At 35.5% G+C, this 15,517-nt stretch overlaps 1 protein-coding gene across 1 annotated transcript in view; it reads right to left on the reverse strand.

Moving 5' to 3' along the window:
- csul (protein arginine N-methyltransferase 5) overlaps nt 1-6,756 on the reverse strand; it is a 176,954-nt gene extending 170,198 nt beyond the window's left edge. The window contains exon 1 of the mRNA XM_090408092.1: nt 6,668-6,756. Within this exon, the coding sequence (XP_090264218.1) occupies nt 6,668-6,756 (89 nt within the window). The remainder of the gene's footprint in view (nt 1-6,667) is intronic.
- Nucleotides 6,757-15,517: the final 8,761 nt, after the last annotated feature.

Below are 15,517 nucleotides of genomic sequence, written 5' to 3' on the forward strand. Positions count from 1 at the left end.
GTATAATACATTTAGTTTAATCCTTTATCCAGTGGGATCTGGATAAAGGATTAAACTATAAGGTAGTACAACCGTTGCCCGGTGATGATATTCAACACCGGGCAACGGTTGTACTACCTTACCCCAGTCATGAAGATATTTTCAGGCGCAAACTTTATTTGCTCACACTTGGATAAAGGATTAAACTAAATTTATTATAGTCTAACCAAGTGAAAAATAAACTTTCAATTTCTTCACATCAAGAGATGGACAACACAGATTTGCTAAAAGGAAGTCATTTTTAGTAATCTACTTATTATAAGGTGATGACAACTGCATTGGAAGAGGGAGGTGGATACATAATAGTATCTTATATTTTACAAAGATAGATTACCACATAATAGGTTGATAGTGAAACTAGAGTGGATGGGGTTGGATATTAGACTAGTACATTGGATTGGAGACTGGCTATCTGATAGACAGCAAGTTGTGTATGGAAAAGCAATATCGCAGAAGAGTAAGTCACTAGTAGTGTGCCTCAGGGGTCTGTTATAGGGCCACTGCTGTTTAACCTGTATGTTATGATATTGGGGAAGACTTGAATGGGGATATTCAGTTGTTTACAAATGATGCAAAGTTGGGACAAACTATGAGGAGTAGATCAGATTGTGGCCTTACAAGACTCGAATAGACTGAGTGAATGGGCCTGAGTGAGGATGCCAGTTCAATGCTGTGAACTGTCAAGTTTTAAAATTTGGTAAACAAACATGGCATGTAAAATTTACTGTTGGTGGAGATATATTGTTGGATATATTGAAGGAAATAAGAGATCTTGGGATGATGTTGGATAAGAATCAAAAATTTAGAGATCAAATTGCCAAAATTATGAGGACAGAATGAATTTTGACAATGATGTGGAGGACACTGACTTGCAAAACTAAGGAGATTCTGGTTCCATTGTATAAGTTTTGGATTAAGCCACAGATTTGGTCACCTGGTTTTTAAAAGGATGAAGAGACGTTGGAAATGATCTATAGCAGTATTTCTCAACCTTTTTTTGGATCATGCCCCACCTCAACGTCTCAAAGATTTTGATGCCGCCCCTAGCATAATAGTCAGCCAAATTCTGACAAAGTATAATATAAATATGTATAAATATGTACATTTTCTAATTGTCCCCCTGTGGGGGGGGATTTGAATATTTTGGGTCTATAGGCAATTGACTAAGGTGGTTTATGATGTCTAAAATGTTGAATATGAAAAAGGTTGAGAAGATGCAATTTACAGACTAGTAGATAAGAGGAAGGTGACATGATAAAGACGTACAAGTTGGTAAGAGATTGTTATAGGATTAACAATGAAGAGATATTTCATGAAATAGCGGGAGACTGGGGGTCATCACTGGAAACTGTATATGGAAGGTGTGAGCAAGGAAGTGAGAAGGTTTTTTGGCATGGAGAGTTGAGAATGATTGGAATGCACTGCCTGAGAGCATGGTGTCTGCAGAAGATCTGAATGTGTTTAAGGCATGGTACAATGAGCTGTGTGTATGACAAAGAGAACTCCTAGTTCAGTCTTTGACTCCATGGAGTCTTAATAATAATAATACTGAGACAAACATCTCATTAGGAGTACCAACATTTCTCCTGCACACCCAGGTCAATATCTGACACCTGCTTTGACAGAAGTCAATTTTTTTTCCTGGCCCGGTTGGCTGAGTGATTAGAACCCACTCTCCAGCCAAAAGGCTGTGGGTTCGAATCCCACAGTGGGCATGGATGTTTGCGATTGTCTGTGAAAATACTAGTGGTGGTGGTGGGCAGTAGATGATGCAGTTTGCTGTAGCTGGTGGAGACAGAGAAATGTAGAGTAGGTACCCTCCCTTGATGAGTCTTTGGACTCCTTGGAGGCATCACATAATAATAATACCTCAATCAACACCATGGCTACATAGGAGATATATGTTCTTAACTTATTTCTGCATAATATCCAGTCTGTCCATAATGATTCAAACTGGGAATAATTCGATGCTCTCTTTCGAATGGAGGAACATGAGTGAGAAAATACAGGATTGAGAAAACTAGTTTTGTCAATATTTGATGCTTGCTAATTAATTACTAATAATACCTGATGCTCTATTGATGCCAGAATATTGACTGTTCTACAATGCTAAGTATGTATATCTGTTGCAAACTGCTACTGTTTACCAATTATAATGAAGATACAGATTTTTTTGTGACAACAATGGAAGAAGTGAAAAATTACAGACTATTTCATGAAAGCAAACCTAAAACATAATCAGCAAAAGATAGTAAGAATAAAGTTTCCACACAGAAATTAGTAAGTGAAATGAGTAATTCCACCAATAATAACAAAACATTTATGCACACTTTTGTACTCATTGTCTATATATTTAAAGTTTTAAATATATAGACAATTTTAATAAGTTGAATTGCCGATTATAGATCTTCCTAGATCTATAACAGAAGAAGAATTTTATAAAGAACTCTATAGTGATCCTTCAATTGATGAATCAAATATAAATAACTCTTCTCCATCGCACATGGAGTCCAAATGGAGAAATAAAAAATGAAATAGATTACATGCTGTGTAATAATAAAGAAATAGTCCAAGATACCTCAGTACTAAATCAAGTAAAAACAGGAAGTGACCACAGACTGTTTTTACTTGTCAAGATTAAAATAAACCCCAAATTGGAAAGAATAAAATGGCTAAACAACAAAAAATCAAGAAGTTTTGACTTAAAACCAATCAAAAACAAGAAGGATTACGAAGAAAAACTCAATCAAAAATTAGACTTAATAAATATACTTGAAGAAGACATAAATAAAATAAGCAAAAACCTAACGGAAGTAATAATCTCAGCAGCCAATGAATTCAAAAGCAACAAACAACAAAAAGACAAACTTTGAGAGGAAACCTTACAACTACTAAAAAAGAGATGAAATATGAAACAGGACAAAAACTTAATTTCTAAAATAGAATATGCAGAACTATGCAAAACAATAAGGAAAAAGATGAGAAATTAAATAAGATCTTATAACACAAAAAAAAAAAAAATAAAAGAAACAATTGAAAACAATAAAAATATGAAAATACTAAGAAAACATTTATCAGTTGGCAAAAGTCAAATAACTGCAATAAAAGATAAGAATGGAACTACAATAAGGAACAAAGAATAAATCCTAAGCAGGCTAGAAGAATATAGTGAAATTTCAATAGATAAATCAAATATAAATAACTCCTCTCCATCGCATATGGAATTCATCCCCCCATTCACTTCGGATGAAATAAAACAAGCATTAAAACAAATGAAAAATGTCCTGGTGAAGACCTAATTCACATAGAATTAATTAAATGGGGAGGAAACAATATAATTCACCATGTCACAAACTTATTAAATCTATGCCCTAGAAGAGGGGAAGATACCAGAAAATTGAAAAAATGCTACTCTGATACTATTATTTAAAAAAGGGGACAAAGAAGAAGTAAAGAACTATACACCAATTAGTATTCTCCCTAATCTGTACAAAATTCTCACAAAAGTTATAACAAACAGGTTTACCCCTCTTCTAGACTCAAATCAACCAGTAGAACAAGCAGAATTCCGTAAAGGCTTTAACACAATTGATCATATTCATGCAGTAAAACAAATAATAGAAAAAGCAGAAGAAAACCAATTGCCTCTCTGTTTAGCCTTCATTGATTATGAAAAAGCATTTGATTCCATCAAAACTAATGCAATAATCAAAGCACTCCAGAATCAAGAAGTTCCTGGAGAATATATGGACCTTCTTCTCCAGGCAATATACCACACTGCAACAGCAACAATCCAACTTTACACGAGTAGCAATAAAATATCAATTGAAAAAGGTGTCCAACAAGGAGACTCTCTTTCACCCAAAATCTTTACAGCAGTTCTTCAAGAAATATTTGTCCAGCTTATAATAATATAAGCTGGACAAACCTTGGTATAAAAATTAATAACAGAAACTTAACACACCTAAGATATGCAGATAATATAATTTTTGCAAAAACTCCAGAAGACCTTAATATAATGATAGAAGACTTATATCATGAAAGCAGAAAAATAGGTCTAAAAATAAACAGAGAAAAAACTAAAATCATGTTTAATCATTTTGTAACACCAAAAATATAATAATAGAAAACAATTCCTTGGAAAGAGTCTCTTCATATACATACTTAGGTCATCTCATTGATCTAAACTGTGGACTCCAAAAGGAAATAAATACGAGAATTCAACCTGCTTGGAGTGCATTAAGAAAACTGAAAAGCATTTTTCAAAACAATGATATCCCACTCTGTTTAAAAAGGAAGACATTTAACCGGTGTATACTTCCAGTCATCTCATATGGTTGTGAAACTTGGTCATTAACAAAAGCACTGGTAAATAAATTAACTCAAAGAAAAATGGAGAGGTTGATGCTAGGCATCACATTAAAAGATAAGAAGCGAAACACCTGGATAAGAAGCCAGACTAACATCACTGACATCATTCTTCACCATAAGCGACTAAAATGGAAATTAGTTGGACATCTATCCAGAAGAGAAGATGAGCGATAGACCACCATAGTAAGGAACTGGATTCCAAAAGAAGGGAAACGAGGCCGAGGACATCCTAAAAGAAGGTGGAGTGATGAATTGTCAAATTTTGTTGGGGAAAATTGGTCAACCATTGTCAAGAACAGAGAAAGATGGAAAGAACTGGAGGAGGCTGAAAAGAAGAAGAATTGCCTATTATAGATCTTCCCCTTTTAAATGATATAATGCAATACACCAAGCATGGACTTTTTCATGCTATTTTGTGCTTTCCTTTCGATAAGCAAGATGATAGTCAAACATCAGAAAATCAGACAGTAACATTCACTTAAATTTTTGTTCAGTAAAATATGATTAAATGTTACTATGTAACTACTGCTCGTGTAGTTGGCAAAGCAGTTAGCATACTTGCTCTCCAGTAACTGGAGCACCTGTTACAGTAATAGGCTCTCCAGCTAACAGGCTGGAGACCTGTTTGCTCTCCAGCTAACAGCCTATTAACAGGCTGTTTAAAAAAACCATGCCCATATGGCAGGATTTAAACCTGCCATGGGCATGGATGTTCGTTAATATCTCAAGGTGGCAGATGAATTTCATCACCTGCTTTGTGAGACTGCAACCGATATTTGAGAATATTTAAAAATTTACTCTCTAAGTAACTACTGCTGGTGTAGTTGACGAAGCAGCATCTTGCTCTCCAGCTAACTAATAGGATAAAGAATGACAGAAGCCAAAAGTAATGCCTAGCTTCAAAGGTGCAAAAAATAATAATTATATTATTATAAGAAGGCTTCTTATAGAATGACAATGTTCTATGCAGAAATTCAACATTCAATAACAACCAAATCCCTGTTGTTAATGCCTTCACAATCTACTTTCTGACTCTGATTTAGTGCAACTTTTTTCTCACCTACAATTAGGAAGCAAAGAGTTGATTATTATTATTATGTGACACCTCCAGGGAGTCCAAGGACTCATTGCAGGAGGGCACTCTACTTACATCTCATCCTCTCCACTACTACTTAATTCTCATACTATGACACTATTACTACCATCAACACCATCTACTGCCCATCATCACCATCAACAGTATTTTTTGTCTGTAAATAACATGTTCTGAAGATCAATCTGTTTGTTTGCAGGATGATAAACCAGGATATCTGGGAGAAAAAAACACTGCTACCTCCATATGAGATTAGCTAACTCACCTTCAATTAAAAAAGCCCATATAAGGATTCCCCTTGTCATGACAAGAATCGAACACAGGTCTTTTTCAATCGAAGGGCACAATGTTCTGCTGTTCTTCCAATTGCACTATGGAGGCACCAATGGACCCCAGATTTGTTTTTACTTTTATCACCATCTTTCAGGATGTTTTCTCCTTAAGATATATGCATAAAACTATTTTTTTAAATTCATAAATGCAATTTATATACGCTTCTCATTTATTAAGCGACAGTAGTATGTTTTAAATATTATTACAAAGAACTGTGGAAAAGAATTTCAATACATTTTGATAAATCAATTACTTGAAAACTTTTCATTACAAAACAAGACCAATATAATGAAAAATAAATAAATGAAAGAAGTATAATAATCATACAATTTTTTGGGAAAAATTAATTAGGAGCGCGGGGTTCATTGTTGCCATAAGAAAACATCGTAGGAGAATCGAATGCTTTCTACACAGGACTGATTCTGTCAGAAATCTTACAGAAACCTTCTCTCTACTGCCACTAATTGCAAGTACTAAATTATGAATCAAGCGTAGCGTTCGCAAGGATCCCATGTGACGATTAATCACTCTTCCTTATTACACATTCTCCGAAAGATACAAAACGATATAACAGCCGACTTTCCAGTTATCAAATGTTAGGTTCCTAAAAGTATAAGCTAAAACAGAGAAGAAGATGCAAAATGACAATTTTCTATAACAATAAAAGAGAAAGAAAATTACAATATTCAAAATTTTGTCGTGTGTAACTTTGGCAGCAGCCGTCACTACCTTTCAAACCATTTTAAATACATTGTAAACAACACAACTGTATTAATGAAATGCTTTCTAAATGTATTACACAATATAAGAATATCAGGACAGTTTATTTACCCTGATGATGTCGAAGAACTAAGAGTCTCACTAAGATCACTAACAGAATTCAAATCCAATCCGCACGACACATGTTGCCGGGTTGCCATCTTGTAACGATGAAAAAAAACAGCGCCCTCTCATTGCATTCTAATATTCTAGCTATTATTCTGAACAATGAACAATGAACAACAATGAACGTTTTGCACAACACATCTCTAACACTTCCAACAGAGCTCTAAAAAAATTAAATATACTGAAAAGGCTTTGTGGAACAAATTGGGGTGCAAAGCCAAAAATCCTCAAAACTACTTACACTACACTAATAAGGCCAATAATGGAATATGCAGCACCTATCTGGTCACCTTCGGCTTCATCGGTAAAGAAAAACCTAGACAAAATACAAGCAAAAGCATCCAAGATTATCATTGGTGCAGTCTCATCCACTAACAACATCAGAGCCCAACAGGAATGTGGGCTTGACCTGCTGGAGGACAGACGAAAATTTGCCACCATAAAATTCATAAATAATATCAGAAGCTACCAAAGTGATCATGTCTCCCTAAAAACCTATGAACATTGGAACCAAATTTGCAGACTTCACAGATCATCGACTTTACAATATGATGACACTATCAGGAAAGAAATAGGTCTTGATCAGCTAAATGTCCACATAAACAAAGAACCTCTATTTTCCAGTCCTTTACCTTCAAATACCTTCATAAATCTAAACCTTACCAAACTCTGTACAAAAAAAGAACCAAAAGAAATGCTTAAAGAAAAAGGCCTAAATACCATCAACCTTCTTTCATCCTCCAAACAGGTTATTTGTTATACCGATGGATCATCAGACACCAATATGATTAATGGAGGCGCTGGTGTTCTCCTTCTACTCCCGAAAGGTGAAAAACTTTCAATAAAAGTTGGATCTGGGAGAATCGCTTCCAATTTTACCAGCGAACTCTACGCAATAATTAAAGCACTAGAAGCCTACTTAAATCTATCATCATCTCAACAATCTGAAGGAATTATAATTTACAGTGACTCAAGATCAGCTATGGAGGCAATCAAAAATGGCAATACCAAGCTCACACAAGACATCCATAAACTCTTAAATCATCTAAAGTGTTTAGGTAAAAGTTGCATTCTACAATGGATTCCTGCTCATGTAGGCATTGATCACAACGAAGCAGCTGATAAATTAGCAAAAGAGGCCAGAGAACTCAACCAAGAAACTCATATGATAACTCTTGCTGATGCCAATGCACTAGCAAAAGCTAAACTAATTCCATTGAAATCAGTGATACAACATCAAATTCCCGAGATCAATGCTGACAGAAGGACCTCCACTACGATAGCAAGACTACGAACAGGACATTATAGAGGAATGAAGATCAATACAGATGATACGAGAACATATAGAAACTGCAACAACTGCCCCAATACGGAACTGACACCCACTCACATCTTTACCTGTCCAGCAATTACAGCAGCCTTGCAAGAAATAGATCCTAATCCTGAACAACAGCTCTATACAAACAAAATCACAGACATAGCCAAAGCAGTACGAGGAGCGCACGGAAACATCTAAGACTCTTCAAAGGACAAGACAACAACAACAACATTATTCTGAACGACAGAGACAAGGGTCCTAAAATAAGAAGAGCTAGAAGAGGATATATCCAGCTAGGGGACTATGGAAGTGCCACTTCCCTTACAATCAAGATGGTTGCCCTTATGGCCCTGTTAATCCACGAGTCCTTATTCAATATAATCGGACCTTGCCATATCTGGTGGGCTCCCCTATACACCACCGAGGGGACATATAGGGGAGCCCACCAGATATGGTAAGGTCCGATTATATTGAATAAGGACTCGTGGATTAACAGGGCCATAAGGGCAACCATCTTGATTGTAAGGGAAGTGGCACTTCCATAGTCCCCTAGCTGGATATATCCTCTTCTAGCTCTTCTTATTTTAGAACCCTTATGTTATTACAGTACTCGAGGGCTATAGGGTCTTCTTTCCATTTCTGGCATATATATATGTGCCTGTCTCCTCCTCCTATTCCTCGTACGGATTTAAATTTGGAATAAGGCGAGTTCAGAAGCCTTTAGGTAGGAGTCCTACCACTGGACTCTCCATCGCCAGGCTAGTAACCTGAGACGGAGAACACTAATTTACTTCTAAGCTAATAGAGAAGAGTAATCGAAATGAATCTATGGAAAACGATCATGGAATGGAAAAGATAAAAACGAAAATGGAAATGACAAAATATAATACATATAGCAAACTAGAACGTGAGAGGAATAGCATATAAAGAAATCGAATTAGATCAAATATTAAATGAAAGAAATTTACAAATAGCAGTAATCACTGAAACAAAAAAGAAATTAAAAGGAACCATGAAAACTGAAATTTTTATATAATATAGAGTGGAGTCGACAGAGACTAAAGAGCATAAGCAGGTGTCATGATTTGGATTCATAATTACCTTTCAAAACAGTTAAAATATTACTGAAATAGAGAGTCAAAAGGCTTCACTTCGGCGATGAAAAATTATTCAAATTAAGTGGATATTGAATCCAACATTATTTCAAAGCCGAATAGTGAAAGAGTTTCATGCCGAATATAGATAGAAACTATAAAAGTTTCGGCGGATCCACGTGCAAGCAAACCTTTTATGACAGGGGCAACTCGTAGAAAAGGTGGGTTAAGGTCTAATCACTATCCTTAGTATTTTCCCATAATGTAAAACACATCTCTTAAAATATTATAAATTATGGAATGAAAGAATAAGAAAAGCTAAAATAAAAATAGATAGAGGTTATTTAACAATAATTGGTTTATATGCCCCAGAAGAAGGAAGAGAAGAGGATAATACTGAATTTTATAATCAATTACAAAATATGTATAATACAATAAATAAAAGTGATTATGTGATATTAGCAGGAGACTTAAATGCAAGAATTGGAAACAGTAAATTCATGATATAGGAATATATGGAGCGCATACTCTAAACAGGAATGGTAAAAAATTAATCGACTTTGTAGTTTATAATAACTTTAAAATAATGAATTCTTTCTATAAACATAAAGTCATATATAAATATACTTGGGCAGCAAGAGGATGGAAAAAATCAATATTAGATTATTTTATCTTAAATGAAAATACATCAAAGTTCTCTTTAGATGTTACACTTCACAGAGGATATGAAATAAGTAGTGAAGAGTAGTGATAATGAAATGAAATAAAACGAAATGAAGAAATAGAAAAATAATTGCTTAATATAAGAACGATAATAAATACAGCAGCAAATGAAAACTTGAAAAAGAAAAAATTCATAATGAAATTTTTGATATGGGACGATATCATCAAAGAAATAATCAAAATGAAAAAAGAAGCATATCATGAATGGTTAAGCAGTAAAAGATTAGAATATGAAATAGGGCAGGGGTCGCCAAACTTCTTCGACCGTCGACCCCTTCAATAGTTTCTTCACTTTTTATCGACCCCCCCCCTCTATTTTAATATTACGTAATTATAATAGGACAAGCAAAAAAGACGCTTATGTGAGTTTTTAGATTGTTTATTTTATAGTTACAGTGTTTCTTGTATGTATAATATAGTATATATTATTATATTGGCTTAACGTCAAAGGGATACGTTTTTGTTTTTGACGTCCTTTTTTACATTACATATTTGATAGGAGGGATAAATAATATATTATTTATCCCTCCTATTTAATAATTTAATAATTTAATTATTAAATTATTTTATAATTTATCTAAATTATTAAATAAAATAATTTAGTGTGAGCTAAATACAAGTAGTCCTAGAACGTAGTACAAACACGGGCAACTCGTTGCAAAGGTGGGGAAAGTTCTGATCGCTATTCTTGGTATTTTCCATAATGTAAAAACACATTTCCTAGGAAATGTATGCTGTTATTACATTATGGTAGGAGATCACTACTCAGACCGGTCTCAGCCTTTATTGAGGCTTCATCAGTGAGTAGCTAGACCAAATTAATACCAAAGGGTATAGCGAAAAGAACTTATATACTCTGCTATACGAGTTGTCCAAAAGGTGCACCCATTAAATTTGATGAATTTTAGAAGATTAACGCTCACTTGTATGTCGATGCGCAAAAATAAGACTGGGATCGAATACGTGTGTAAGTAAATAAGCAACCACGCACGTGTTGCAATCTTGCTCCAGCCGCGACCCCGGGCGGGACCCACCGACATCAGTTTATTGGTAAATACGTCATTTTGGCTCCATGATTGGCCTCCATAACTATTTTCATGACCTTGCTCCATCTTACAGGTCCTATTCATGTCACTGTTCCCGCGATTCACTCTTAATTGCGTTGTCATTCATGATGGAGGTAATCCAAGTTAACCGAATTAAATATTCGGTTAGGTGTTAGGTGCGATATTAGGTCGATGTTAGGTGCGATATTTTCTCCTCAAGAAACTGTGGTTTCTAACCCTGCAACCCCCCCCCCCCAAATCGACGTAGAACTCACACTATTTCAAAACAATAATGCCAATTAGGGATTAAATATAGGACGTACGGTTCTAGCAACATTAAACATCGAACAATAAACAAATATTTTTCAGGACAAGAGTTCCGTTTACTCAATGAATTTTTTAACCAAAAAAAAGTTTATTTGAAATTTGAAATAACTTCAGATTTTTTTTTGAAGAATAATAAGAAATCTTATAGAATAATACGAAAAATAATAACGGATTTAGACCAATAAATTAAAGATGTCAAGAATTATATTCTTGTTTTAATCCTTTATCCAGGTGTAACCAAACAAAGTTTGCACCTGAAATAATTTCAGCATTCAGGCAGGCATTATACATGTCCGTAAGGATATGTGCTTTGCATTATAGGATACTAAGGCAACTGGTATATAGAAGCTAATGACTTCACATCACTTGCCTTACTATCCCATAATGCAAAATACATATCCTTACGGACATGTATAATGCTATGTATATTCCCATAATGCATGTATATGCATTATGGGAATGTTCACTACCCAGACCGGTTTCGACCTTTATTAAGGTCTCATTTGAGTTGAAATGCTAACTCTCTTCAACCTAATTCCATATGTGAAATTGCTATAATAACATTCACTATACAAAATATATTTCTTAGTTTTAACATGTTCGGTTGAATTTTAATGCTGCATTGGGCAGGCAAACTCACCCACATCTAATTAATAACAATAGTTTTTAGTTAGATATTGTGTGTTGCTAGTGCAGTATATGGTTTTTCTTGAGTCTATACACCATAGTTTCTGTATGAGGGGACATATGATTCATTCATCAGTGTCTTTTTTTTTATCCCACTTGTCTCTAATTGCACTATTTGCTGAGAAATATATTACACAGACTGCTCATACCTTATTCACTGACATAATAAAAGTACTTGTTTTTCTTGCCTCGTGCAGTATAGTGGCTGTTGGGGAAGGAGTGTTGTTTACCATTACAAGCCAGTTACTATCGCCCGACGTGAACGTATTTAAGCATTTTTTCATGAAAAACTTTTTAATTTCTTTTTTCGAAAAGTAAAACCAGGGGTGCGAGTTATATGTGAGGGAGAGTTATATTCCAGTAAATATGGTATTTCAACTATGGAAAAATACATTGGTACCTTCTTTAAACTCGGATGACAGCGATAACACAATACGGGTTTGTAATGACAGTCAGTTTCTGAAGATAAAGAGGTCCATAACGAATCCCCAAAACACAGAATTCCCATCAGTTACAATGCGATAATATTAATCCGCTGAACGAAAGGAAAGATTTGCTGACTTTCTGGTCACTCGACCAGTGAATCACATTAAAAGGTAAATACAACTGGTTATTTTGCAGGAACATTTTTCTGTTTTGTGACTTTTCTTCCTTTACGGTAATTATGCCTGCATTATTGTGTTATTATACAATAATTGTTTACAGTTTTGAATGTGTATATATAAAGTCAATATCAACAGTCTCCTGATTACGGACGCGTGATGAAAGGGACAGGTAGGTTTGGAGATTCCCCGGATAGCTTTCAAAGGTAAATACAATTTGTTATTTTGTATAAGGTCCCGGAACTTATTCGCTTAGAATTTAACCACTGCCTTTGCCTATTGAACTTAATGGTTTCTTACAATCGTGGCTTATTACAAACCTAATTTTGATAATAAGAGAATGGTTTTAAGTCGATCAGAAGTAACGCTGTTACCTTTGAGAACACGACATAATACCATTTCTCTACAGTCGTTTTCTCTGTTTATCGAATTCCCCCTTCTCCTTCTCCTGAAATTTGGAAACAACCATATATATATATATATATATATATATATATATACGCATATATATATATATATATATATATATATATATATATATATATATATATATATATATATATATATATATATATATATATATATATATATATATATATATATATATATATATATATATATATATATATATATATATATATATATATGTGTGTGCGTATGTGTTCTCTGGTTTGTCTATTTTGCAGAGAAATATTAACCACCTATGAAATAAGATTCATTAAATTTTAGTTGCAAAAACCTTTATAAATGTTCTATACATTCTAATCATGACTGATGAGAGTGTTTTTAGCAGTAGTATAAAACGGAGCGCACAAGGCGCGAACTTCAATGATTCACCGGATTTTGATGAGAATGGACGTGTTACTTTAGACTGAGCCGGATTACATTGCATACAAAGTTTCTCAGTAATCTCACATTGCACTGGTGCTAACACAGTGTGATTCCTACTGTCTCCCCCTCTGCACGAAAAGTGCAAGAGGTCAAATGGCCGGCAGGCCCCACCTGCAATGAGGACCAGTGGTGGTACGAAGGTTTTATAGGAAGGTAGGTTTCTAACTGCAGCCAAGTGAGATATTAATACTCTTTTTTCCAAACTAGTAGGTTCTAAGAAGACTTTGCTAGTAGACTAACTCAGTCTACAGGACATTTGCTGGCAGGTTTCAAACCATGCGGGATCAAATATTGCTAGTAGTCAGTCTAGGTCTACAGGATACTTTGCTGGCAGGCTCCCGGCGCTGCGGGATTATTATAATCCTTTTAACCCATCTCTGCTGGCAGAAAATCGCCACTTTGAGATGGACAATATCAAAGATCACATCCAGTTCCTTAACAAGGAGCAGTCTCTAGAGGTGCTCAAACTTATAATAAGCAAATTAGAAACTGACTGGCCAGGATCATTAAAAGAGTATATTCACTCTAATGATGGAGAGAAGGAGAATGAGATCTCACAAGAGGATTTCATTGCTGCTCTGTCACCGAAATCCCCCTGTCAAAACATCTCTCAAGGGGAGCACTCTTATAAAAGAAGAAGAACCATAGAAGACCAGCTGGATGAAGACACACCAACATTAGAAGTCCCAAGGAACACCGAAAAGGTTCCACCAGTAATACTAAGGGACAAGGACAAATGGACCACTGTCACTACAGCCCTTAGGGAAAACAAAATTGCATATTCCTGGGCAAAAAATCAAGATGAAGGAGTCAAAATCCAACCAGCCTCAGTCACTGACTACAGACAGCTGACAAGACTAATGGATAAAAAAAGTCTCCCATATCATACTTTTGCTTTACACAGTGAGAAAAATCTCAAGGTTGTGCTTCGCGGAGTGACCGAGGGTGTCACCTGTGAAGAAGTCACCACTGACCTTATGAGTCGGAACCTAACACCAGTGAAAGTGAGCAGGATGCTCAGAGCAGATAAACGGCCAATGCCACTGATACTTGTAGAAATTGACAAGATACAAAAAGAGATCTATGAATTAACAACGATATGTGGCCTCAGAATTTCTAACTGAACCACTAAGGAAGAGATCAACTGGGCAGTGCCATAGGTGCCAAAGATTTGGCCATGCCCAAAAACTTTGCTAGGCAAATTACAGGTGTTTAAAATGTGACAAGGGCCACCAGACCATCATGTGTACAAAACCAAGATCACTCCAGCTAAATGCGCCAATTGTGGAGGACCTCACCCTGCAAACTACAAGGGATACATTACACACCCAAATAACCGAGGGTTACAAAAAACTACCCTTCCAACACAATTCAGCGATGCTCAAGACAGCCGTGCCAGTCACACCCCAGGCCAAACTATCTCTAGCCCAACAACTCAAGAAAGGAAAAAAATGCCTAAAACTTATGCAGAGTCAGCACGAACAAAGGCTACTCCATCTCATGATCATATAGGCTCAAATCTAACATCAGTATTAACTGCCTCCCTAGCTACCATGCTACAAGAATTCAGTATGACGAATCCTTCGCCGTCCTCCACGAAAAGATTCCTACAAGGTACCCACGCAATTCTGACAGCCCTCAACAATGAATAGAAGAAAATTCCATCCCAACTCTCTCATGATCACGGCATGGAATGCCAACGGACTCAGCAATAAAACTCTAGAACTACAGGAGTTCTCTCAGAAGCACAATCCTGACATAATACTGGTAAACGAAACACATCTTAGATCAGAAAATAATCCCAAATTACGGAACTATACTATGTACAAAACAGATAGACTAACCGGAAGCGTCTATAGACATTAAAAACTATATACATTAAAAACTACCTAAGCCACAATGTTCTGACCAATCCCCAAACCAAGAACCTAGAGATAACAGGCATTGAGATTAATACCACCAATGCTGGCAATATTAAAATCTATGCTGTATATAATCCACCCAGCATTCCATTGCTGGTATCTGACTTGGACTCCATTCTCGGCTTCACTGACTCCATCATCATGGCTGGTGATTTGAATGCCAAACATACAGCTTGGCATAGCTCC

Source organism: Typopeltis vanoorti, chromosome 18 (assembly GCF_054136105.1).
Source record: "Typopeltis vanoorti isolate ZY-2024b chromosome 18, IOZ_Tvanoo_1.0, whole genome shotgun sequence".
Taxonomy (NCBI): Eukaryota; Metazoa; Arthropoda; class Arachnida; order Uropygi; family Thelyphonidae; genus Typopeltis; species Typopeltis vanoorti.